The sequence below is a fragment of the Aquarana catesbeiana genome, linkage group LG11 (genome assembly GCF_042186555.1).
Source record: "Aquarana catesbeiana isolate 2022-GZ linkage group LG11, ASM4218655v1, whole genome shotgun sequence".
Lineage (NCBI taxonomy): Eukaryota > Metazoa > Chordata > Amphibia > Anura > Ranidae > Aquarana > Aquarana catesbeiana.
Window position 1 is genome coordinate 174,804,033 of NC_133334.1, and position 27,256 is coordinate 174,831,288.

At 42.9% G+C, this 27,256-nt stretch overlaps 1 protein-coding gene across 7 annotated transcripts in view; it reads left to right on the plus strand.

The window, feature by feature from the left end:
- The window catches only part of SF1 (splicing factor 1), a 216,754-nt gene extending 202,011 nt beyond the window's left edge, over positions 1 to 14,743 (plus strand). For all 7 annotated transcript variants that reach the window (XM_073605054.1, XM_073605055.1, XM_073605060.1 and 4 more), the window contains one exon: positions 129 to 14,743. In XM_073605054.1, coding sequence (XP_073461155.1) covers positions 129 to 442 — 314 coding nt within the window. In that variant the 3' untranslated portion in view covers positions 443 to 14,743. The remainder of the gene's footprint in view (positions 1 to 128) is intronic.
- Positions 14,744 to 27,256: the final 12,513 nt, after the last annotated feature.

Below are 27,256 nucleotides of genomic sequence, written 5' to 3' on the forward strand. Positions count from 1 at the left end.
AGTATGAACTATTCAGTTTGCTTCTTAAAGCCTCTTCGCTGCCTGTGTAACTTTGACCACCTAGCAATTTTGCTTTTTTTTTTTTTTTTTTTTTTTTTTTTTTTGTCTCATTTTGTTTTTCATTTCAGCTTCACAAACCACATCTGCCTCCCTTCCTCCTTGGCAACAGCAGGGAGGAGCCACTGCATCAACGGGCACAAGCATCCAGACAAGTTCTTCCTTGGTGCCTCCTCCAGGTGTTCAGCCTCCACTTCCACCTAGTGCTCCACCACCTCCACCTCCCCCACCTCCAGGAACATCAGGCCTACTATATGCTCCACCACCTCCTCCCCCACCTCCAATAGATCCTTCTAACTTTGTGACAATGATGGGTATGGGTGTTCCAGGTTTACCTCCATTTTCTATGCCCCCTGCTCCTCCGCCACCACCTCCCCAAAACTAAGCTTGATACTTAAGTTCTTGACCAAGCAGACTTTCCTTTTCTTTTTTTTTTTTTTTTTTTTTTTTTTTTCTTTTCTATCTTCATAACCTATCTATTACACAGAGAATAGGAATCTTCTCAGAAAAATTATAAAATTACCCTTTAGTTTACTACTAAGCATTTTATTTTTTTTTATTTTATGACTTGTTTAAGTGGGGCTTATAAATCACATGCTTAGCTGATATTTGGGACATGGGCATCTTTTAAAGATCTAGAGATCTTTTTATGAACTATTAAATTGCATCCTTGTGTTTGGTCTTATGGAATTATATTTCTTAGAACCACAAGTCGCTAATCTAGTGTCAATTTAATTTTTACTTGGGATGTTAGCACAACTTCTAGAAAGGCACTCTGTTATTGCCAGTGGAATTTAATATGTGTCACCTTATGTTCGAAATCTCTGTGGAAACCTTTCCATGAATTGTATTAGCCATATTCTATGGGACACAGGCTCTCTAATCATAATGACTGGGTTATATGCAGCTACCCCCTAGCACGTCTAGTGCAGCTTCGCAACCTGGATGCTTCTTGGGTTACTGCAGCTGTGCGACCTGCCTCTTCCTCTTTCTGAGTGCAACTTTGGACTGAAAAAGCCTCCTGTCCTTTTTCTGGTAGCGCAGTGTAGTACTTGTTAACTGCACAGCATGATATTAGTGGCCAAGTGCTTGGCATCAAGACATTCTCCTCCCTCTCCACAACTGTAGAGGGCATGAGTACCCCTATTGGGATATTTCTCAAGTATGGCAGATCTCATACAATGAAAAAGGGTCAGATGGACTTTCTAGTGCTAGTGGGTTTGGTAGTTTACCTCAGGGCCTTAGTAACCTCACTTTACTTGAATTGCCTGTAGCAGAGTTTTTATTCAAGCTTAATGATACTATAGCCGCTTGCTCTGGGGGACATTTGACGAGGGTGGAAGAGCCAGGAGTGCTGGTGTGGACCCAACAATAGGAGGCTCGGGGCTGTTCCATGCAAAACTATTGCACAGAAGAGCAGGTAAGTTTGACGTGCAAAGCTTTACACTCTAAGAGGAGTTTTTGAATGTGCTCTTTGGCAGGCCCTGCCATGCAGTCTGTTTTTACTTCTACCCAACGGACAATTGCTGTCTGAAATAAACGCATGGCCACAATTTTATCTACGGCTTTATGCTACTGCTTGAACAGCTTGGCAGGTACTTCATCAAATCTCTATCCACATGTTTGATCCTTTGGCTTAAATGCTGCGTTGGCTCCCATGCAAGAAGTGCATTTAGTGGTTACCCTTTGAAGGTGAATGTCTTTCTTGGATAAGCACATCAAGAAGGTTACAAGGGAGTAAGTATGCTTATCCCCCCTGAAAGAGGTCTCATGTCTGTACTATTAGGGCTTTCCTTTCATCCTGCCTTCCGTTGCTAAATTTGGCTTGAGCATACATTTGCAACATGTGGGCTTCAAAACCAGCCAAGACTGGTTCCAACGCCTCTTCCCAGTGGTGGGGTGTCCCCATTTAGAAGTGGGATGACATCTTTCCACCTTCTGGTTACACAAAATCTGATGCCTGGGTCCAGCGTAATTTTTAAAGCAGAGTTGACACTCTCTTTAAAAATGAAGTCAGCCGCTACAAATAAAATTACTTTTAGGGCACTTACCTGTCCAGGCATCCTCACCCGAGCCGATTCTTGAATCTACTCTCGGGTGCTGGTGCTGCCATCTCGGCTAAGGGAGACCAGCAAAGAAACCTTGTGGCCTTGCAGCTGGTTTTCTATTTTGCATGAGCTAATCGGCTGGGGGGGTAGAGGGCGAAACTTCCAGCTCACTTCGCCGCCGCGCACTCAGACAGAAGTGGGAGCAGGTAACTGTCAAAACCAGGTACCCGCTCTGCCCAACCCAGACTACAGAGCTTGGTTGGATCCTCCATCTGGGGAAGTCATCGCTAGACCTATTTCCCAGATTGGAGTACATGGCCCTTTTATTAAACACAACTCTGTCCAGGAACTTCTGTCTCCCCACTCATGTCAGGAACAAGGGAAAGCCCCTCACTTTGTATCTGCATGATCTCCTAGGGTCTAATAATTGCCTCGTTCAATGCTGTGCGATGTGCCCAGTTTCACTCCAGACTGTTGCAGCTCAACATTCTGGCAGTGTGGGTTAAACAAACGCTGTTTAGGGTCTGTCCTATATGTCTGATCACCAAGCCCAGGCTGTCTCTAGACTGGTGTATTTGCAACCCACCCCTGGAGTCAGGGAAGCCCTTTCTTCTAAAGAGATTTAAGGGTTTTGCCATTGCTAGATGGATCAGAAGTTTTTTAAAGTCCTATGGTTTGAAGGGTAGGGTTATTTCCTCCAGTTAAGGCAACCTCTACAAGATCTGTTAGTGATTTTTGGGATTTTCAGCATCAGGCATTTGTTTCTCATATTTGAAAAGCCACCAACTGGACATCTGGTAACATACTTGCTTGTTCCATCCATTGGATATTCAGGCCGCCTCCTGATGCTGCAAGTTGCTCTCTGAATCTGAGCCTTTCTTAACCCATTTTATCTGGGTCTTTTATCATTCTTGTCGCACACCCCTCGGTTGGACTCCTTTTGGATGGCCCAGTCAGTTTTTAAGATGTTGTGCTCCATAATGTATGGCTAAAAATTTTTGATTTATGGGTAAAATCTATCTGTTGGAGTACATACAGTGCAAGATACAGGTCCCCTCGCTTCTATTGTCAACTTGTGCTTGTCCCTGCAACCTGTTTTGCCAGCATCCAATCACCTGAAGATTGCTGCTTAGATTAGAGCCTGTGTCCTGTACTTTATTGGCAAGTCACAAATCCTATATCTTTCATCAATTTTGCTAATTTTTTTTTTCTTCTTAGAGCTACTTAATTTCTTCCTCTAATTTCAGCATACAGTAAAACTTTGGATTGCGAGAATAATTTGTTCCGGAAACATGCTTGTAATCCAAAGCACTTGTATATCAAAGCGAATTTCCCCATAAGAAAAAATGGTCGTTCCACAACCATTTATTCATAAGTCGTTCAGTTTATAGTCCATATAAAAAGATTATAACAATATTAGGTTGTGTAGCATAACATTTCCATCCACAAATGGCAGCCTCTACAAGGAGGTTAGAAGCAAAATCCAACAGGAGCTACAAATATAAAGTATAATATAATAGTATAAATATAATATAAAGTATAAAAGAGGAGAGGCGCCTTTTGAGTGTAGCAATATGGTTACATTTAATGAAGGTCCAACATTAGCAACTCGCATGGTTGATTAAAAGAGGCACATCTAATATGCAGGCATCCAGGGTATAACTGTCCACATAGACCATCCTCTGCACCGCCGGCTCTTACCGCTGTCAGTATGCAGTCATGACTGACTGGGAAGACTTCCCTGCAGTGGAGCGATCTGAAAGCGAGACGTGGAGCGCAGCATGTAAGGGATGGCGGTGCAGAGGATGGTCTGTGTGGACAGCTTTACCCTGGATGCCTGCATACTTGGATGTGCCTGTTTTAATCATCAGCTGTGTGAGTTGCTAAATAATGAACATTCATTAAATGTAACCATATTGCTACACTTAGAGGCACCTCTTCTCTTTTATACTCAGTTGTGACATGACACTACTTGTATATCAAGACATAGCTTGTTTATCGAGTCAAAATTTATAAAAAAAAGTTGCTTGCCAGCAAAACACTCGCAGTCCAAGTTACTCTCAATCCAAGGTTTTACTGTATTTCATTTGTCTTAGTAGACCTCTATAGTACTTAGCTTTTCTGTGGCTACTGAACAATTAATAATGGATACTTTGCTTTAATGTGTCCTATTTATTACTTGGAAAAGGATTAGTGACCTATGTCTGAAAGGCAGTAGTTGAAGCGTTTTTTTGGCTAAGGGACCTGATATTTAACTTTAATGTTGCTTTTTACTTTTTATATGTTAAAAAAACAAAACTTGCATTAAAGTGTCTGTTTTTTTTTTTTTTTAATCAACTTGTCAAGGAAACTTTTTTTTTTTTTTTTTTTAATTCTACATTTTCTTATTAAAGACTGTTAAGGTTATATTTGCCTGTGTCATGTGCATTATGGGAAAGCCAGTGAGAGTTTGGAGAACTAAAGATCTGGTGTAGGATAGATTTGGGTTTCTAGATTGTTGGGCTGACATTTCTTTGGAGTACAACCTATATGCTAAAAATGGTTTGCACCTAAACGGAAAGGCTGTGTTAGGATAGATAATCAAAAGAAGGTAGAAGATGTGACTGAAGCAGTCAATTGCTCAAACAGAAATGCACTCACCAAGATGCTAAATGCACTTCCTTCACTAAAATGGCCAACAGAAACAAGTTCTGACTCTGTTTCAGGCTAAGGCACAACACTTTCCTACAGTGTTACTGAAGTCAATTTTTTTAAAACTAAAATAACAAACCTGCTATACTCACCTGTTCTGTGCAGTGGCATTGCACAGAGTGGCCCTGATCCTTCTCGGGTCCCCCAGCAGGGATCCTGGCTCCTCCTCCTTTTTGTGTGTCCCCCATAACCCGCTTTCTTTGGCGACAGTGTCTGTGCGCTCCTGAGCTGCGACTATGGAGCCACTCTCCATAGACTTGCACAGTGGGACTTGGCCCCCACCCCCCACTTCCTCCTCACTGTTCTGAATTGACAGCAGCAGGAGCCAATGGCTTCTGCTGCTGCTCGAGTGCTGTATGAAGAAGGGAGAATAGATGCAGCCGTCCACAGCGCTGGCTCTAGTCTCCACTCTTCTCCTTCACATTAGGGTGGTGCAGAGAAATAGAAAGTGTTTTTTACCTTAATGCAAGGAATACATTAACCATACAGGGCACTTACACTCCCTTCGTGCCCAGACAAATTTTCAGCTTTCAGTGCTCTCATACTTTGAATGCCAGTTGCTCATGCAACACTGTACCCAAATACATTTTTTATCTTTATTTCACATAAATAGAGCTTTCTTTTGGTGGTATTTAATCACCACTGGTTTTTTTTTTTTTTTTTTTTTTTTTTGCGATAGAAGTAAAAATTAAAAAAGGCAAAATTAAAAAAAAACAAAAAAAAACTTTTTTTAGTTTCTATATAACATTTTGCAAATAAGTAATTTTTGTTCATAAATTTGGGCTAAAATGTATACTGCTACATATCTTTGGTAAAAAAAAAAAAAAAAAAAAAAAACAAATTAGTGAATATTATTTAGTCTGCGTAAAAGTTAGTCTACAAGCTATGGTGCAAATCATTAAATATTGATCACACTTGATGTACTGGCGGCCTATCCTTTCTCAAGGCCCTGAAATGTCAGGACATTACCAATTAGCCATTTTTCCTCCCCGTTGTCATGTGACTCATTAATGTTACAAGGTCTCAGGTGTGAATGGGGAGCAGGCGTGTTAAATTTGGTATTATCGCTCTCTCTCTTTCTCATACTGGTCAATGGAAGTTCAACATGGCACCTCATGGCAAAGAACTCTCTGAGGATCTGAAAAAAAAGAATTGTTGCTCTACATAAAGATGGCCTAGGCTATAGGAAGATTACCAAGACCCTGAAACTGAGTTTCAGCATGGTGGCCAAGACCATACAGCGGTTTAACAGGATAGGTTCCACTCAGAACAGGCTTTGCAATGGTCGACCAAAGAAGTTGAGTGCACGTGCTCAGCATCATATTCAGAGGTCGTCTTTTGGAAATAGATGTATGACTGCTGCCAGCAGAGGTTGAAGGGGTTGGGGGGTCAGCCTGTCATTGCTCAGACCATATGCCGCACACTGCATCAAATTGGTCTGCATGGCTGTCCCAGAAGGAAGCCTCTTCTAAAGATGATGTGCAAAGAAGCCCGCAAACAGTTTTCTGATGAAAAGCAGACTAAGAACATGAATTACTTGAACCATGTCCTGTGGTCTGATGAGACCAAGATAAATGTATTTGGTTCAGATGGTGTCATGCGTGTGTGGTGGCAGCCAGGTGAGATGTACAAAGACAAGTGTGTCTTGCCTACAGTTAAGCATGGTGGTGGGAATGTCATGGTCTGGGGCTACATGAGTGCTGCCGGCACTGGGGAGCTACAGTTCGTTGAGGGAACCATAATTGCCAACATGTACTGTGACATACTGAAGCCGAGCATGATCCCCTCCCTTCGGAGACTAGGCCGCAGTGCAGTAGTCCAACATAATGACCCCAAACACATCTCCAAGACGACCACTGCCTTGCTAAAGAAGCTGAGGGTAAAGGTGATGGACTGGCCAAGCATATTTCCAGTCCTGAACCCTATTGAGCATCTGTGGGGCATCCTCAAATGGAAGGTGGAAGAGCGCAAGGTCTCTAACATCCACCAGCTCCGTGATGTCGTCATGTTAGAGTGGTAGAGGACTCCAGTGGCAACCTGTAAAGCTCTGGTGTACTCCATGCCCAAGAGGGTTAAGGCAGTTCTGGAAAATAATGGTGGCTACACAAATTGACACTTTGGGCCCAATTTGGACATTTTCACTTAGGGGTATACTCACATTTGTTGCCAGTGGTTTAGACATTAATGGTTGTGTGACAAGTTATTTTGAGAGGACAGCAAATTTACACTGTTATACAAGCTGTACACTCACTACTTTACATTGTAGTAAATTGTAATGTATTCAGTGTTCACATGAAAAGATATAAAATATTTACAAAAAGGTGATTGGTGTACTCACTTTTGTGGGATACTGTGTATGTATATGTATGTGTGTGTGTGTGTGTGTGTGTGTATGTATGTGTGTATATATATATATATATATGTTATATTTTCGCCCAGGAGAGCCATTCTGCTACAGTATATCTGCGTGAACTGGTTAAGCCAAGTCTCCTCACACACGGAGGAGAACCCGGAAACGGCACTACAGCCGTTGTCATTTGTGACCTGCTGTGATTTGACACAGTTGGTCATGTGGTAAAGAGACCATTTTATTGGCTCTTTACCCTGATTGGGGAGGGGCTGTGTCCGAGGGACACACCTCATCCCTGATCGCCCCCCAGGGGGTGTGCATGAACGGCTAGATCGAGCACAGGCTGTGATTGGGCACGGCTGGTCATGTGGGGTATAGAGCTATTTTTATTGGCTCTTTACCCCGATCGGTGATGGGCTGTGTCCTGAGGGACATGTCTCATCACCGAACGCAAAGCGCCCTCATGGGCGCGGAGAAGCGGTGGGACGGGGCGAACATCAGGACGTCCCTGGAGGGACGGAGTCTTCCTGCCGGCGTCATTTTACAATGACCCGGTATGGAACTCATTAAAGGAGTTGTAAAGTCAGAAGGTTTTTTTATCTTCATGCATTCTATGCATGAAGATAAAAAGCCTGAATTGATACTACTTTTTATGATTAAGGTGGATTGTGACCTTTGCTGTACCACTGTGTTCAGATTTGACTTTGTTACGTGCTATAATGTACAATAGTGTACCAAATGGTTCCTGTTACTCGATGAAAAAACTCAATAAAAACCTATTGAAAGAAGTTAAAAAACCTGTGTAAAGCAGCCTCCCCAGCACCCCCTAATTACTTACCTAAGCCCCATCTCTCTCCAGCGATGTCCAAGAGGTGTCTTAGCTGTCTGGGACTCTCCTCCTGATTGGCTGAGACACAGCAGCAGTGCCATTAGCTCCTGCGGCTGTCAATCGGGGAGAGAAGGGGACTGGGTTAGTGCACCGCGTTTGGACACACGGACCTTTGACTTGGGTGCCCCCATAGCAAGCTGTGGGCAAACTCGACAGCAGAGAGGGGCCAGGAGCGGCGAAGAGGGACCCAAGAAGAGTAGGATCTGGGCTGCTCTCTGCAAAACCAACTGCACAGAGGAGGTAAGTATAACATGTTTGTAAAGTCTTGTTTACCATAAAGCGATATATTTTTTTTTTTTTAAAGAAAGTTTAGCTTTAGTATTTTAAAGAATTGATAATCTTTGAGAGTGTTGTAGCTAGAAGCTGGTTACCATGTACAGCTGCTAGTTATTTTTTACTTTTCTACTACTTAGTGTTACCCTGGACCCTGCATTCACTATGTCTGGTCTCCTACAGTACACCGAACATGGAAATGCGATAATTTTAGAAAATTTAACCACTTAGCAACCGCCCCTTAGCCGAATGACGGCTATAGGGCGGTTGCGTGACTCTGGGAGGGTGTACTATGACGTCCTCCCTGAATCCTGCTCTCGCGCGCACCCGAGAACATCCGTGACCGCTGGTCGCTGCCGTTTACCATGTGATCGCTCCATCAAATGACAGAGCGATCACATGTAAACAAACTGGCGTCATGTCATGACGACGGTTCCTCCCTCCCCTCTGTGTACCGATCGGTACAGTGTGAGAGGAGGGGGGAAAGATCGGATGGCAGCAGCGCTGTGGCCTGGATGTGTAGTGCCCATAGCGCTACTCTGTGACAAATGCAGTCACATCCAGCCATCCATCCATCCATGCTCAGCAATACCCAGCCATACTTTGCCATGCTCGGTCATACCCTGCCATGCTCGGTCATACCCTGCCATGCTCGGTCATACCCTGCCATGCTCGGTCATACCCAGCCATGCTCGGTCATACCCAGCCATGGTCTGCCATACCCAGCCATGCTCGGTCATACCCAGCCATGGTCTGCCATACCCAGCCATGCTCGGTCATACCCAGCCATGGTCTGCCATACCCAGCCATGGTCTGCCATACCCAGCCATGGTCTGCCATACCCAGCCATTGCCCTGCCATACCCAGGCCTACTCGACTGTACTGGGCCTCTGTATGTGGCCAGGCTGTGGAAGTCTCACACATGTGATATCGCCGTACTCAGGAGGAGTAGGAGAATCTATTTTGGGGTGTCATTTTTGGTATGTACATGCTATGTGTTAGAAATATTGTATAAATGGACAACTTTGTGTTAAAAAAATGCGTTTTAACCACTTCCCGGCCGTCATACGACGTTCTTGACTTTGTGCGGGGATATCTGAATGATGCCTGCAGCTACAGGCATCATTCAGATATTGTCTTTTTCAGCCGGCGATTCCTTACACCATAAGAACGATCATAGTGGCTGTTCCACTGCTAGATCGTTCTTACGGGAGGCGAGAGGGGACGTCTGTCCCCCTCCCGCCGCCCTCCGGTGCTTCTACCGACTCACCACTACGATCGAAGCCAGGATCGATTTATTTATTTATTTTATTATTTCAGGCTTCCCAGCCTACATGTGGGATCTTATTGACCCCATATCTCACTGTAAAGAGGACCTGTCATGCCATATTCCTATTACAAGGGATGTTTACATTCCTTGTAATAGTGATAAAAGTGATTAAAGAAAATTATTTTTTTTTTGGAAAAAAGCTTCAAACTCAAATAAAATTAATAAAAAAAAAAAATTTAAAGCGCCCTGTCCCCGTGTGCTCACATGCAGAAGCGAACGCATACATAAGTCCCGCCCACATATGAAAACGGTGTTCAAACCACACATGTGAGGTATCGCTGCAATCGGTAGAACGAGAGCAATAATTTTGGACCTAGGCCTCCTCTGTAATTCAAAACATGTAACCAGTAAAAAAATTTAAAGCATCGCTATGGGGATTTTTAAGTAGTGAAGTTTGGCGCCATTCCTCGAGCGTGTGCAATTTTGAAGGGTGACATGTTGGGTGTCTATTTACTCGGCATAACTTCATCTTTCACATTATGCAAAAACATTGGGCTAACTTTACTGTTTTGTTTTTTTTTTAAAACACGTTCGGAAAAATTGCTGCGCAAATACCGTGCGAGATAAAAAGTTGCAATGACTGCCATTGTAGTCTCTAGGGTCTTTGCTAAAAAAAAACATTTATAATGTTTTGGGGTTCTATGTAATTTTCTAGCAAATGATGATTTTTACATGTAGGAGAGAAATGTCAGAATTGGCCTGGGTGCTCCAGAACGCCTGAAGGTGCTCCGTGCATGTTGGTCCTCTGTATGTGGCCACGCTGTGTAAAAGTCTCACACGTGGTATCACCATACTCGGGAGTAATAGCAGAACGTGTTTTGGGGTATAATTTGTGGTGTGCATATGCTGTGTGTGAGAAATAACCCGCTAATATGACAATTTTGTGAAAGAAAAAAAAATCTTGATTTTGCAAAGAATTGTGGAGAAAAAAATGACAACTTCAAAAAACTCATCATGCATCTTTCTAAATACCTTGGAATGCCTTCTTTCCAAAAAGGGGTAATTTGGGGGGTATTTGTACTTTTCTGGCATGTTAGGGTCTCAAGAAATTAGATAGGCCGTCAGTACTTAAGGTGTGAAAAATTTTCAGATATTGGCACCATAGCTTTTGGACTCTATAACTTTAACAAAGACCAAATATACACAGATTTGGGTTATTTTTACCAAAGATATGTAGCAGTATAAATTTTGGCCAAAATATATGAAGAAAATTACTAATTTGCAAAATTTTATAACAAACGAAGAAAAATGCATTTTTGTTTACAGAATTTTCATTTTTTTTTTTCTTTTATAGCGCAAAAAATAAAGAACTCAGTGGTGATTAAATACCACCAAAAGAAAGCTCTATTTGTGAAAAAGGACAAAAATTTCATATAGGCACAGTGTTGCATGACTGAGTAAATGTCAAAAATTCAAAATGTGAGAGCACTGAAAATTGGTCTGGTTATTAAGAGGGTTTAAGTGCCCAGTGGTTAAACTGATGAAAACTTTTTCTCATCAGGAGTCTTGTGACTTTTATCAGTGTCTGGTTAAAGCTTGTAGGAGGAGTTTTCATTCTACTCTGACTGTCCTATGAGGTGGCAGGACCCCTGACCCTCTTTCTGGTCTGTACCGATCACATGCATTCTCCCAAGGGGAAAAAAAAACTCCACAGGCTGTCTGACCAGGAGATTGGTTGGTGACAGTGTAAGGGGAGGATCAGACCCCTTAGCTTCCACAGTGAGTATAACAAGCATGCTGTACTTCATATACAATCTGATTTTACTGTTGGATTTAGTAGCACTTTAATTGTACAGTATCGGACACAGGAGTACTCATAGACCCTGGGTTATACGCTCATTGTTTCAGATGACTGGACACTGGCAAAGTTTTTGAGGACGTGCCCCCTGGGTGTACCCTATTAAGTCCTGTGTTTTAGCTAGTGTCCAAAGTTGTTGGACCTTTTCTCCCTTATGGAGAAATAACGCTTGGCTGAAATACTTTTATTATATTGCCTTTAAATTCTTCAACTTTATGATCAAATTTTCACTGTCTTAAAATTCAACAATAGAAGCAGTGCATCTGAATTGGTGCGACCGCGGTAAACCTTGGGAGCTTTACCTGGACTCCACACCATGGGGACAGCAGGTAATGCCGCTTTGGGCACTGGAGCCTGTATGGGTTCTCACTTCAACATTTTGTGTAATGTGCAGTTAGCCGCAGGTTATATAGGTTTAAGGCTGTGTTCTATTCCTATGGAACCCAGACCCCCTTTGGGGTATGCCCACCGTGACGTGTAAAGCCGGAACCAAAGTATATTTGGGTACCAGTGTCCTGGACAGGTAAGGTGGTCACTTTGTATCTGACTGTTGCTGTTAAAAATCAAGTTTGTGTTTGGAATGTGTTCACATTACAGTGTAAACTTTCAAATTTGGCGCCAACGCGTACCCTCAGAGCTTAGTCTCAAATGGATGGCCTGGTATTGCATTACTTGAAAGGTTGCACACTACTGCCACTGCCACCTAGAGCCCTTTAAAAGACAGGTAGTTTCTATTGCCCTTTCATTAGAAGGACTTTATTATGGAACAGTCTGCACCTGAGTTGCTGCATTTTCTTTCCAGACACTTTACCCTATATTCTACACCCTACTCCATAAGTAACCCACTGTGGATTACACTCACCCATAGCTATGGTGGGAACCAAAAAGGAGCAAACATTCACTCTCCTGAAGGCCCATCTAACAATTAACCTCATGGTGATGATGCTTTCATTTTTTTTCTGAAGCAGGACCTGATTTTAACACCAGTCTGCATCAGATTATTGCTAGATTTCAAGCATGTGGCCTAAATGACAAAGGCAGATTTTTTTCTGCAACTCCTATTCCATGAACAGTCAGGGATTTTGTGTTCCATGAATGGTCATAGATTTCATGTTTCCTGAACTGTTAAAGATTGGTACACTCATCTCCAGCCTGACAAACTTGCATCAGTTGTAATGACTTTCCAGTGGTAAAAAAAGACTTCTCCACTTCTCCCTGCAACCATCTCAATTTCACATACTGCTACCAGCTTTAATACAGCCATTGCTGTCCAGGAATCTGGTGAAGGAACACCAGGTTCCTTCTGCAGCTTTGCCTTGTCTACCTGGATCCTGGTGTGCCTGCCCTGGAGGAGGCAGACATAGAAGGGCAAGAGGACTCAGTGACAGTTTTAGAGGAGGCTGTGGAAGATTTTAAACCCGCAGACTCCTATTCACCTGAACTTGCAGCTTCACGCAATCTATTGCATACAGTTGTGCTCCAAAGTTTGCATATCCTGGCAGAAATCGTAAAATTTTGCCGTTGATAATGAAAATGACTCGTGCCAAAAAGTATTTAACCACCTTAGTATTGGGCACTTTTACCCCCTTCCTGCCCAGGCTAGCTTTCAGTGCTGTCACACCTTGAATGACAATTGCGAAGTCATGCAAAACTGTACCAAAATAAACTGTAATTTTCTTCACACATAGAGCTTTTTTTTTTTTTTTGGTGGCATTTAATCACCACTGCGTTTATTTGTTGCTAAAAAAGACCAAACATTTTGAATTTTCTTTCACTTTGCCAGTAAATGTTTTAAATATTTTTTTTCCTTCTCTGATGTGTGCTGATGAGGCTGCACTGGTGGGCACTAATGAGGAGACGCTAATCTGCAGCACTGATGGGCACTGTTTGGTTGCACTGAAAGGCAGCACAGACTGGCGTCACTGGGCACTGTTGGGGCTGCAATGTAATCGGCACTGATGATCAGTGCCCTGATTACCTTTACACATATCTCCTGTGAGGAGATGCCACTGATTGGCTCTCCTCACCTCACACTGTCAGTGTGAGACAAGAAGAGCCGATAAACGGCATCTCCTTGTCTAAATGTGATTGGACACAGCCAATCACATGGGTGAAGAGCCGTGGCTCTTTGCCGAGATCGGGATCATACCGTTCAATCGCCACGCTGCGTGCCCCCTCGTGCGCGCGATTGTAGCTAAAATGGATTCTGTCATAAGATGTCATCTCAGAACAAGAGCTGCTCCGCAGTCATTTGTCTATACAGTGGGCCAGAGGCAGCTAAGTATGGTGATCATCTAAAGCCATTTTTTATGTTGTGTTTTTTTGGGGTGATTTTTGTTCTAATATATAAAGGAGCCAATCGGCCATGATCAAAAGTTTGCTTGAATGGAGGAGAAGATTCGGATGCCGCACACCGGATGTAGTCAAAAAATTTTCACTTTATTGAAAAAATGGGATCATCAAAATAACAAGACTGTCATGCAGAAAGTACAGATAAGCTGACGCGTTTCGCACTCAGGACTGAGTGCTTACTCATAGCAGATAATGCAATGCTCAAAATCGGTGTAATTTCTCTGCAGTCTTGTGATAAAATCCACAATGGGTGCCCTGACTCTGATGCTCTCACACCGGTACAGACATAAATACAAATGAGTGTGTTGGCTTTATGTCTAGACCTATGAGAGTCAGAAGGCCCCATGGAAATGCTCATAGATTCTTTAAGGATAAGGGTCTATCCCATGTCTCAAAAAAAAATTTTAAATATGAATATTCTGGTGACATAAGATCTCTTTGATTTTGTGGTTTGGAAAAAGTTAGTGGAGATTTCCACCGCACACTGTTGAAAAGAGGTCAGGTGGATTTTGTTTCCAAACTAGAACACCATCTGTTTTAAACTCAAGATAAGATGTAAATTTGTTTCTTAAATAGTCCTTGTATGGGACTACATATCCCAACATATGGTTTGAACTCAAGACATGATGCAGACTTGTTTCTCATTTATTCTATTTGGAGGAACCTTTTCGTCTTGTCTTATACACGTTTTGTCATTTTCTATTGTGTAGATAATGTGTAGAAACATACATCCATTGCTAGAAAGTATTTTCCATGGTTGTGCTACACCTCACCTGTTTTGGATGTCTCTTAATTGCTGTTTCAATGACATTGGAAGGTGTGGTTTGGCAAACAGTGTATATTTTCTGGTTAACTTGAAAATTGTGCTGTGATCAAGGCTTGTAAGCTGGAACGCGCGAGCCCCTGTATATTTTTACTCGCTACTTTTACGCACCAATAAAAGAAGCAACAAAGACGTTTGGAGTTGCCCGCTCTATTCTTTGTATACCCTGGAGTGTTTTGCCTTGGTACACACTCGATGTGACACACACACAGGTTAAAATGGCAATTAAAGGTCAATTTCCCACATCTATGGCTTCTTAAATTGCAAATAGTGTATAAATAGTCAGTGAATTTGTTAGCTCTTGCATGGATGCACTGAGCTTGCTAGATTCTGAGCTGTGTGGAGCAGAAAAAAATGGCTAAAGACCTGCGTAACAAGGTAATGGAACTTTGTAAAGATGAAGTATACAAATACATCCAAAGTCTTGAATATGCCAGTTAGTACTGTTCAATCACTTATTAAACTGTTACTAAAACCACAACAGTAAAATTGGTGTGTACAGTAAAGCATGCTTGTTATACTCACTGTGGAACATAAGGGGTTAATTCTCTGCATTGTGTAAAAAGGCTGTTTGAGCCCGTCTTCTCTGATCCTCCCCTTCCACAGTCCCCATTCTATCTCCTGATAGAGCAGAGCCTTGAGGGCAAGCTGCACATGCTCAGTTTGGTATGTATTGCTAGAGTTTTTTCTTTTTCTGGGCATGTGATCAGCACAGAGCCAATCGGCACCGTCACGACAGAGGGTCAGGTGTCCTGCAGCCTCATAGGACAATCGGGAGAATGAAAACTGCTCCTATAAGCTTTAACCAGACTGCTCTAACTGCTGATGAGAAAAGATATTTAGCAGTTTATATATACTAAAATAATTGCATTTCCATGTTGTGTACTGCGGGAGACCAGATATAGTAAATGCAGGGTCCTGAGGTTAGTAACACTTTAAGAAGTGGAAAATTCTAGAATCTCTTGAAACTAAGCCAAGGCCAGGTAGACCAAGTAAGATTGCAGCCACAACTGCCAGAGGAATTGTTCAGGATACAAAGGAAAATCCACAGTTAAAGCGGAGCTTCACACAAAAGGGAAGCTCCACTTGTTTGCACACTCTCGGTCTCTTTGCACTTGCAGGCCCAGCTCTGCAACCAGCGATTGCTGCTATTTCTGTCTGTTAAACTACACTAGGATGATCAACTGGAATACAAAATCATGGACCATGCTTTAACTGGCCAATTACAAAAACGACCGCCCTTGTTTTTGTGTGTATGACCTACAACAGGGGTTGGCAACCAGTCGATCACGAGCTACCGGTCGACCACTGCTAGGTGACTGGTAGCTCGTGAAAACATCCCTGCTTTTCCGACCCTACGCTTTCTACAGGCAGCCCCTGCCCCTTGCATATGTGTGGCTGTGGGTTGGGAAAACCACTGGGATTGCTCAGGCTCTTCTACGAAGGTGCCCAAGCTCTTTTCCTGACTCCTGTGTGTAGTAGGCTTAGCCCCACCTCCTCTCCGATCCATCCGGGATGCTTGAGGGATTGAAAGTGGAGGGCTGCTGGGAATTGGTGCCAAGACATGTGGCTAGGCCACGGCATCTTATCTGTGCCAATCTGTATCTGGTAACTTCTGTACCCTCCTGGCCCCCAATACCATACTCTTCTGACCAGAGGCGTAGCTTTAAGCTTGTGGGCTTGATGCAAAAGTTGACCACCCTCTGCTTCCACCGCGCGCCAATATACTCAAAGTAGCTAAAGAGTTATTTGCTTTATTTACATATTGAGTCACAGAGAACATGGAAGCAGAAGTAACTTGGATAGGAGGGGCAGCATATAAGGGAACCGACCCTCTCCATTTTTGTCCTGCAGCTGCTGGAGGCCATCTCCTCCTCCCACTGGCTTTCACCAGCTGCAGGAGGACAGGGGTCAGTTCCTGTATATGCTGCCTCTTCTATACAGGTGTAGAACCTAATGTGGCAGGGAGGCCCCATGGGCTGCCTGGAGCATGTGATGGACGGGATCGCCATTGTGACCCTGAACACTGTCGGTGTTTGGGGTCCCTTCATGTCACATAGGGCTCCTTGCCTGCGCACTAAAAGTCCCAGCATGTCTAGGACTCGCCCCTCCCCATGCTGGCTCCTTTCACTCCAGTGGGAATCCAGGGAAGTCTCAGTGGCAAAGCTAGACATTCTTTCACCCTGAGCAAAGACTTAATTTGGCTTCCCCCCTTCCTGAAGAGGACAGTGTCAGTAGTTTTATTCTTTATTTTTTACAATATTTTTAGGAGCCTTGTTGGAGGGGCTTTGGTGAAATTTCAGTGGTCCAAACAGTACCTTTCTCAGTCTCTAAAGTGAGACATTAGGGGTCTGAGGACAGATTCCCCAGTCCTTTTCCGTTGCAGCCTCAGCTGCAATCAGACAGTGAATGAACAGAAGGCTTTGTACAGAGTGGCTTCCTGTTCATTCACAAACTGAAGCATTATAAACAGTTTACTATGCTTCAGTTATGAATGAACAGTGAATGATTGGTACTGATCACTTACTGTGTTCATTCACAAAAGGAACGGGCTGGTAAATTACATATTTACCGGACCCTTACCTTGCTCTCCATCCTGCAGCAGCCGGTGGGAGAGGAGGGGAGCTGGAGTGCTGCAGATGGAGGAGGAGGGGCGTGCGGTAAGGGATTACGTGGGAAGCTGGGCAGTAGGAGGAAGAGGAACCTGGAAAGGAGGGGTGGTGGGGTAGTATTTAGTGGAACTGGGCTGTATTTTCCTCGTGCAGCAGCAGAATGTCAGGAGGAGGGTGAGCAGGCGCAAAATACAGCCCATCAGTTCCACTAAATACTACCCCCACACCCCTATTTCCTAGTTTCCAACGGGTTGCCGAACCCCCGATTAGGATGTCCTTAGGCATACCCCTTGCACACGCCTTCATGCTGTGCATAGAAGCTTCTGAAACATACTGTCTTAACTGTTGACAGGTGCCAAGTAGTTGGGAGAGATGCTGTTATGCTTTCAGTGATCAGAGTGCCAGGGACCTGGGGCAACCACCAGGGGCTCAGGACATGCTACTGCATGTATCTATTGCCATGATGATATCTCTAATGGTAACCTAATGTGTACGAAGACACGAAAATTTGCTGAAGTGATTATCTGCACGGTGAAAGTGCTTTTATACTTCTTTATTGGCAATATGAGGATATTTATTTGGATTAATTATTATAGTTTGGTATGAACTATATTAACAAGCCCAAATCAATATCCACATGTTCATATTGCCAATATAAAATATGAAAATGCATTCACTGTGCAAATGGTCACTTTAGCAACTTTACATTTCTTCATACACATGACAGTATTTCCTTCTCTAATAGCAACCTCCTGTCCTAGTCACAATGATAATCATGATCTACCTTCATTGGTGCACTACTAACAACCACTTAAATGTTGACAAGAAATCAAAATAAAACTTTTCTATTCTAATTTAAAATCGGACCCATTGTCTGTGATCACTGAATTCTTCTGCACTACATTATACAGACAGCTGTTCAGCTCATCCCCCCCATTCTTCTCCCAAGCAGCTGAATTGTGCGTGCAGAGCTCACTGCAAGCATGGGTGGGGGGGAGCTGGCGGCTGTAATGCACAGGCCCCAGATTACTGTTGGGGAGACTCGTTCATTTCCCAGGATGGAGCTCACGCATAGCTAACAAGTGGGACTGTTGGAACTTCTGCACAGCAGCCGCCTCACTTCTGGTTCTGGCTTGGCAGGAGTAGTGATTCTGCTGACACTACTCCTGTCCGTGGTGGCCCCCCTTTTGTGTAGCACAGGGGGTACATGTCGCCCCTAGTCTCAGGCCCTGCAATGTGCAGAAGCCCACAGCCCTGTCGGTGTCCTGGACTGTCCCTCCACACCCCCCCTAAACTCCGCTCTTACCCCCGGGGCTGTGCCCTTTTAGCATTATTCTTCCCCTGTGATCAAACTCCAGGTGTCTCAAAGTAAAGGTACTTTATTCAAAATTTACCAGTACATTCTGGGTGATGCTTACAAGCCACAAGATGGAGCAGAAATCACACAGAGGGATGTACAGCCTCCTCCTAATACTTACAATAATACAGTTATGCTTCTATTGGCTGAGGAAACACTGATGGCTTCCTGGTACATCATGGTACGTACTTTATTTGCTAATCAGCATTCCTGTAAAATCTGTTACCATATATGGCAATGCTTGTTTGACAAAGACAAAAAAGTTAATGCAACATGTGCTTAAAAGCCATTTTAAAAATCAGTCTCAGTTCTAATAGTCACACAATAAACATTTAAAACTTTTCTAACATTCCCTCCTCTTGTGTGGCCATTTTATCTCAACACATTTCGTTGATGATCTCTGTGTTATGCACTTTCGGACTGTCATCAAGTTGAGCTTTAGGCCGGGTTCACACCTATGCGAATTAGATGCGGATTTCCTGGCATCCAATTCGCATAGCAGGAGAATGTGACTGGCTCCCATATCTCCGTTGCGGCTGCGGAGCGCACTGCACAGAAACGCTGTGCATCTTTGGCTCAGTTTCAGGGCCAAACTTAGGCATAGAATTGGCCCCAACGCTCCTGTGCGATCCGCAGCGGGTTACAGTGTGAACCCGGCCTTAATATCTACATCGGTCTCCTCAGAGGTAGGAAGGGCTTGATGCATTGTTCTTGAGACTGCAGTTTCAATCCCTTTTTGTGAAAGTCCTGGAATACAGGGAATGCAGCAGCATCCACAAGTGACCAGAACGGCCAAAGCCACAGTAATTGAGATCAAACATGATGTGATAAGTCCCCAGTCCACTTACTGAACCATCCTTCAAGCCAGTTTGTAAATACATGAGTTTTCTGCTAATTCATTCGATAGAGCAGTCAGTCTCCCTCCAGGAGCTGTATTATTAGGGATAAAGGTACAACACATGCCACCAAACATTTTGCATACCCCTCCTCTTTCAGCCAGGACCATATTTAAGGCCATTTGGTTCTGCCATGCCATTAGAGATGTGGGGGGCAACTGTTCTGGGCCTTTTAGAGCGTCACTAGTATAATTTACAAATTGTTGTTGGTTATAGTATATACAGGTGATACTTGAAGAATTAGAATATCGTGCAAAAGTTCATTTATTTCACTAATGCAACTTAAATGGTCAAACTAATATATGAGATGGACTCATTAAATGCAAAGCAAGATAGTTCAAGCCGTGATTTGTCATAATTGTGATGATTATGGCTTACAGCTCATGAAAACCTTGAATCCACAATCTCAGAAAATTAGAATATTACATGCAATCAATAAAACAAGGATTGCACATAGAACAATATCGGACCCCTGAAAAGTATAAGCATGCATATGTACTCAGTACTTGGTTTGGGCCCCTTTTGCAGCAATTACTGCCTCAAAGCGGCGTGGCATGGAAGCTATCAACCTGTGGCACTGCTGAGGTGGAAGACCAGGATGCTTCAATAGTGGCCTTCAGCTCTTCTGCATTGTTCAGTCTCATGTGTCTCGTCTTTCTCTTGGCAATGCCCCATAGATTCTCTATGGGGTTCAGGTCAGGCGAGTTTGCTGGCCAATCAAGCACAGTAATCCCACGGTCATTGAACCAGGTTTTGGTGCTTTTGGCAGTGTGGGCAGGTGCCAAGTCCTGCTGGAAAATGAAGTCAGCATCCCCATAGAGCTTGTCTGCGGAAGGAAGCATGAAGTGCTCCAAAATCTCCTGGTAGACGGCTGCGTTGACCCTGGACTTAATGAAGCACAGTGGACCAACACCAGCAGATGACATGGCTCCCCAAATCAACACAGACTGTGGAAACTTTACACTGGACTTCAAACATCTTGCAGTATTCTTCCTCCATACTCTGGGTCCTTGGTTTCCAAATTAGATGCAAAATTTGCTCTCATCGGAAAAGAGGACTTTGGACCACTAAGCAACAGACCAGGTCTGTTTTTCTTTAGCCCAGGTAAGACGCTTCTGACGTCGTTTGTTCAGGAGTGGCTTGACAAGAGGACTACGACATTTGAATGTCCAGGATCTGTCTGTGTGTGGTGGCTTTTGATGCACTGACTCCAGCCTCGCCTTGGGCCACTCCTTGTGAAAGTCCCCAACAGTTTTGAATGGCCTTTTCCTGACAATCCTCTCCAGGCTGCAGTCATCCATGCTGTTTGTGCACCTTTTTCTTCCACACTTTTCTCTTCCACATAACTCTTAATGTGCTTTGATACAGCACTTTGGAAACATTCAACTTCTTTTGCAATTACCTATTGAGGCTTTCCCTCCTATAATGGAGGGTGTCAAGGATGGTTTTCTGCACAACTGTCAGGTCAGCAGTCTTTCCCATGATTGTGATTCCTACTGAACCAGACTGAGAGATTATTTAAAGGCTCAGGAACCCTTTGCAGGTGTTATGGCTTAATTAGCTGATTAGAGTGGGACACTTTGAGTCTAGAATATTGTACCTTTTCACAATATTCTAATTTTCTGAGATTGTGGATTCTGTTTTTCATGAGCTGTAAGCCATAATCATCACAATTATGACAAATCATGGCTTGAACTATCTTGCTTTGCATGTAATGAGTCTATCTCGTATATTAGTTTCACCTTTTTAAGTCGCATTATTGAAATAAATGAGCTTTTGCACGATATTCTAATTTTTTCGAGTATCATCTGTATAGCTAATCCAGTCCACCATTTTAATTTATAGTCACCCACCAGAGAAGAGACTCAAACCCAGCTGTCACCTGATTCCTGGCCTTAAACTCATCTGGCATCCCGTGAGGAACCTCAATCTCATCTATGTAGATCTGAGAGCCAAATGACCCTTTGGGAGAGGTGTCCCTCCAATACCGTTGGTTACTCTTAGCCCACTGGTGTTCTGACAGGATCCTAAGGGGCATAGCTAGCTGGACCATTGCACAATCCCCTTGGGCATTGGGGTATCCTAGCTCGCAGTTTCTTATCCCCACACATTCACCAGACATCAGCTCTCTTGAGTCATGTTCAACCCAGTCACTATTGCCCTTGTTAATCGTCTCCGCACAGTAGTCATCAGGCAGTGACCCAAGATCTACCCCGCCACTGTTCCCTGGGAGTGCAAAACAAGTAAAGTTGCCCGGATATGCAGTAACCGCTGGAGGTATCTGAGGTCTCTGTACTGGGGGAAACAATAAACTCAACGTGTAACAGGTAGAATTTGTTTCATGTTTATAGCTCTTATACAACCGCAACATACATTTCAAACCACCTGGATCTGTATTGTGATCTAGAGGAAAAGGGACCGCTGCTAAATGTGGTCTGGCTCTGGCACAAACTAAACAGTTTTCCTTTTTTTTAGTCTCAACCATTCTAACCACTCATTTTTTTTTCTTGGTAACCCATCTCCAAAGTTATGGCATCTTCTACTGTTAGGTTAGTAAATTTTTATAGTTTTACTCAGAACTTCTATTTAGTATGGCATTCTTCTTTGCCTTCTGTGTCTACCTTTTCCTGTTGCCTGGTTTAATTGAGTAGTAATACCTCGAGGAATAAATTACCTAAGGGATCTGTTCCCGACACCCATGCTCCCATAGAATATAACCGCTGATCACTTTTTTGAGGTTCTTTTAATGTTCTCAGCAATTGGTTGCAATCTGCTATTTGTACACGGCGAATTGGCTGTCTTTGTCATGGTCAGCCTTTTTTTTTTTTTATTCCACTCTTTTTAGGCCCTGGTAGATTATACCCCCAGTCTTGATGCGCTGTGGTCCACAGGGCCTGATCCCATGATGTACACGCAGTCCCACTAGGAAGATAAAAAAACATTTATCTGCCCATAGGAACCTTTTTGCTTCAGTTATGTCCCCACAGTCCACAGTTAGGCAAAAGTCAACTAAAATTGTACTAGTTATTCCTTCTATGAAGGTTAAGTTCAAAGCCTTTCCTGTACTTGCCCATTCTAGAGGTTCCTCCACTTTCCAGTTTCTGCCTCCCCGTATGGACATCTCCCCTAGAGTCACCAGTAGGCCCAAGATAATTACTATCCCTTAGCCTTTTCATCCTAACCAGCTACAGAGCTCCAGCGGGTAGGGGAGTTGGAGGGGGGGGATTCTTCACCGGTTTGAGACGAGTCCCACCTAATATGTATACTAGCTATGGCTATTGGTAGACAATACATCCAATCCTTTCCTGTTTCTTCCGTGGCTTTCCTCAGTTTGCTTTTTAGAATGCGATTTATGTCTTTCCACTAAGCCAGCTGATTGGGGATGATAGGCACAATGGTATTTCACTTGAATTCCCATAGATTCCGTTAAATGTTGTATTGTTTTATTTACAAAATGGGGTCCATTATCACTGTAGATCTTTCAGGGATTCCAAATCTACAAATTATATCTCTTAGTAAAGCTTTGGCCACAGTCTGTGCATCTGCACTTCCTGTAGGAAATACCTCCACCCATTTGGTCAGGGCATCTATGATTACCAAACAATATTTCTTCCTTTCACATTTGTCTAGTTCAATAAAAGCCGTGCAAATGTTTTGGAATGGATATTGCGGTGTGAGGAACTTCCCTTTTCATGGTCATATTGCCTCCCTGAGCATTGTGTCTTGCACATATAATGCATTGAGAACAAAAAGTTTGAGTAGTTTATGAAGCCATAGGCTGTACATACCTTATTTAACCACTTGCTGTCCGCCATATAGAATGACGACGGCAAAGTAGTTTCAATATCCTGACTGGGCCTCATGACATCCGAAGGATATTAAGCCACTGCACGCCCCTGGGGGCGCGCATCGCGGTGATCGTTGTTGCGGGGTGTCAGTCTGACACCCCGCAACACCGATCTAGGTAAAGAGTCTCTGACGGAGACTCTTTACCACGTGATCAGCCGTGTCCAATCACGGCTAATCACGATGTAAATAGGAAGAGCCGGTGATTGGCTTTTCCTCACTCACGTCTGAGACACGAGTAGAGGAGAGCCGATTGGCTGCTCTCCTGACGGGGGGGGTCTGTGCTGATTGTTTATCAGCACAGCCCCCCCTCGGATCCCACCCAAGACCACCAGGGAAGCCATCCACACTGGACCACCAAGTATGCCCCCTAGACCCCCAGGGAAATAATCTGTGCCCAGGCAGCTGCCAATCAGTTCCCAGGCAGCTGCCAATCAGTGCCCACTCACAATGCCTGCCAGTGCCACCAGGGATGCCCAGCAGTGCCACCCATAAGAACCCATCTTTGCAGCCTTTCAGTGCCCACCAGTACCACCCATCAGTGCCGCCTATCAATGCCCGCCAGTGCCCGCTCATTGGTGCTGCCTTATCAGTGCCCATCAGTGAAAGAGAAAACGTACTTCTTTACAAAATTTTTTTTAACAGAAACAAAAGCAAAACTTTTTTTTTTTTTCAAAAATTTTGGGTCTTTTTTTATTTGTTTAGCAAAAAATAAAAACCGCAGAGGTGATCAAATACCACCTAAAGAAAGCTCTATTTGTGGGAACAAAATGATAAAAATTTAGTTTGGGTACAGTGTTGGATGACCACGCAATTGTCATTCAAACTGCGACAGCGCTGAAAGCTGAAAATTGGTCTGGACAGGAAGGTGTATAAATGCCCTGTATTGAAGTGGTTGACATCTCAATCATATCCCTGTTTGACACATGAGTTACTCTATGGGGTTGATTTACTAAAACTGGAGCACTCAGAATCTGGTACAGCTATGCATGGTAGCCAATCAGCTTCTAACCTCAACCTGTTCAATTAAGCTTTTGAAATAAAACCTGGAAGCTGATTGGTTTCTATTCAGAGTTGCACCAGATTTTGCACTCTCCAGCTTTAGTAAATAACCCCTTATGCGTCAATACTGCTGCATACCTAAATAAGGATTTTGGTAATACCAGTTTTCCGTCAGGTGACATGTAGATGTTATCTATTATTGTGCAACCTTTTGTTTTCCGGGTTCTTTTCACTAGGTAGTGCTAGGTTTCATGTCTCTAAGGACTGTGTAGTCTACATTATTTCATACCTTAATTTAATGTCCTAAACTCTAAAATACCTCCTAAAGGTTCAATTTTGTACTCATTCATGTATTCAGTAGACATCCACCCCATTAAAAGGAATTATCCTCATTCCTCCGTTCTTATTCCTGTCAGTTGTGTGGAATGGGGGGGGGGGGGGGGGTGTCATATCTGCACGTGAACTGGGTCTGAGGAAATGGATACTCTCCATCTAACATGAATGAGAACAGGATCACAGGACAAACTACCAAAGAAAGCCTTCCTTACCTTGGAGTTGTTAAAAAACAATACTTTCGTTTATTCAAATATAAGTCCACCAAGTATGCAGACATAAAATGTTTCCTAGCAACATTTTCATTATTTGACATATAGATTTAAAATATATATATATATATATATATATATATATATATATATATATATATCTGAATATTTTTTCTCAGACTCTGATAGCAGAATTTAATAAAACATGAACCCCTTTTTGTTCCCCTTATTCTCTGGACCCAAGTGAAATCCACAGGGTCCCAAAACAGAACATTTTACCCAAACACATATTCTGACTCAGAACTTAGCCTTTTTAACTTTATAAATGTACCCAAGTATAAACAGTATTGCATCATTAACACTTTACAGTTGAAAGACTGGATATTCTAAAAGTAATATATCCAAGAAATATTTACTTTGAGGCTATTATTCGGACAAACTTTCCCACCGAAAATCCGAACACTTCACAGATGCACAAATTAACCTCTGTGCGCTCAAAAAGTTCATGCTGCCCTACCAGTCATCCATCACCATCTTTCTCTCTTCTTGCTACGTCTGTCAGGTAATCTGCATTTTCTGGTTTCTGAGAAACAGCTCCTTGACCATCATTTTGGGCTACAAAAGCATTCAGCCTTTTCTCTTTTCTTTCTTCTTCCTGAGTCTCAAAGCTACTGCACACTTCTCTCAGCAAAGACCATTCAAATTCTTTCCATCCTGGTTTTACTGCCATCAACCGTTTCCTCATTACTTCTCTGAGTCCCATCACAACAGCATTCTTACAACCCATGGCAGTAACGTTAGTGCGGTTAGCCAGATCTACTCCTACTGTCCCTGCCATGGACTGGACACATTTAAAGTAATCAAAACATCCATCAAGCCTTTTCTTGTCTCACATCCATCAAGCCTCTTGATAATAATTCTACAACATTCTGTTCACTTTCTTTAGTGGAATTCACGTACATGTTTTCTATCTACTGCTTTAAACCATCAATAACCTTCTGATAACTTCTGGCATGTGCTTCCTTGTCCAGTTACTGCTTCTTTAACTTGCATAATTCCTTTAATATATAAAACCTTTTCCCTTTTCATGCTCAGTAGGCTAGAATGGAGAATTAAACATTTAAATAATTCTAATAATCATGGCTACCAGCCTTTTCTTTTTGTATTTAAAATAAATCAGAGTTAGTGTCCATCGAAGAAGGATTAGGCGGGGTCAAAGGGGGGAGCTGGCACTCTCCTCTTCTGCAAATGATTTCTAAGTTAAAAACTTTTATCTTTCTCATATACCTTTTTTTTTTTTTTTTTTTTTTTTTTTTTAAGTACTTAGATGTTCAAAATCTCAAAAGATAGGCACCATTTTTTTCAAGTAAATATCTGGAAACCGCCTGTTTCTCTTTCCAACAAATACACAATTTTACACAGGAATGTGAAGAGGAGGAGGGGCACCTCACTCCTTTCTTACACAGATACACAGCACAAAAAAAAAAAATGAGCAGTCTTTTCTCATCAATAATATACAAATCATCCAAACGTAACATTATCCTTCTTCTCAAACATTTCTTAAACATTTAGATAACACTTGCATTGCCTAGTCTAATTCTCTTTTGCTAGACCCATCGATGATATGCATTCTACGAATCTGCTAATTTGACTATTGGATAACACTCTATCTCTTTCTTGGGGTCATCTTCCTCAGTTCTAACTGCCATTGTAGTAATCCTTGTATTTCACATTTAGCATACCTGTAAGTTCTCCACCAACTTCATAGTTCTGGATATCTTGATATTTTTGTACCCGCGCCTAAGACATGCACCCATACAGAATCCACACTCACTTCACTGCTACACTCATACAAACACAATTCACACCAAACTCTGTCACCCCGAAATTACTGACTGAGGGCCACCCGGGATGCTCCATCATCCAGTTGGGTTTTCCTCTCGGAAGTTGATCAGACTTCCCTTCCCTCGAGTACGGTCGAGAGGCCGACTGACTAATATTCCAAATCAAAAAGCAGACATTTTACCTGTTCCTGAAGTTGCAACTGGCAATTTACATATTTATCTGCCTAATACATTGCCTAGCAAGGTATTGGCTGCTTTGCAGAGCGAAACTATAAAACAATTTTAACTAAACATACAGTGGGGACGGAAAGTATTCAGACCCCCTTAAATTTTTCACTCTTTGTTATATTGCAGCCATTTGCTAAAAATCTTTTTTTTTTTTTTTTCCCCTCAATGTACACACAGCACCCCATATTGACAGAAAAACACAGAATTGTTGACATTTTTGCAGATTTATTAAAAAAGAAAACTGAAATATCACATGGTCTTAAGTATTCAGACTCTTTGCTCAGTATTTAGAAGAAGTACCCTTTTGGTCTAATA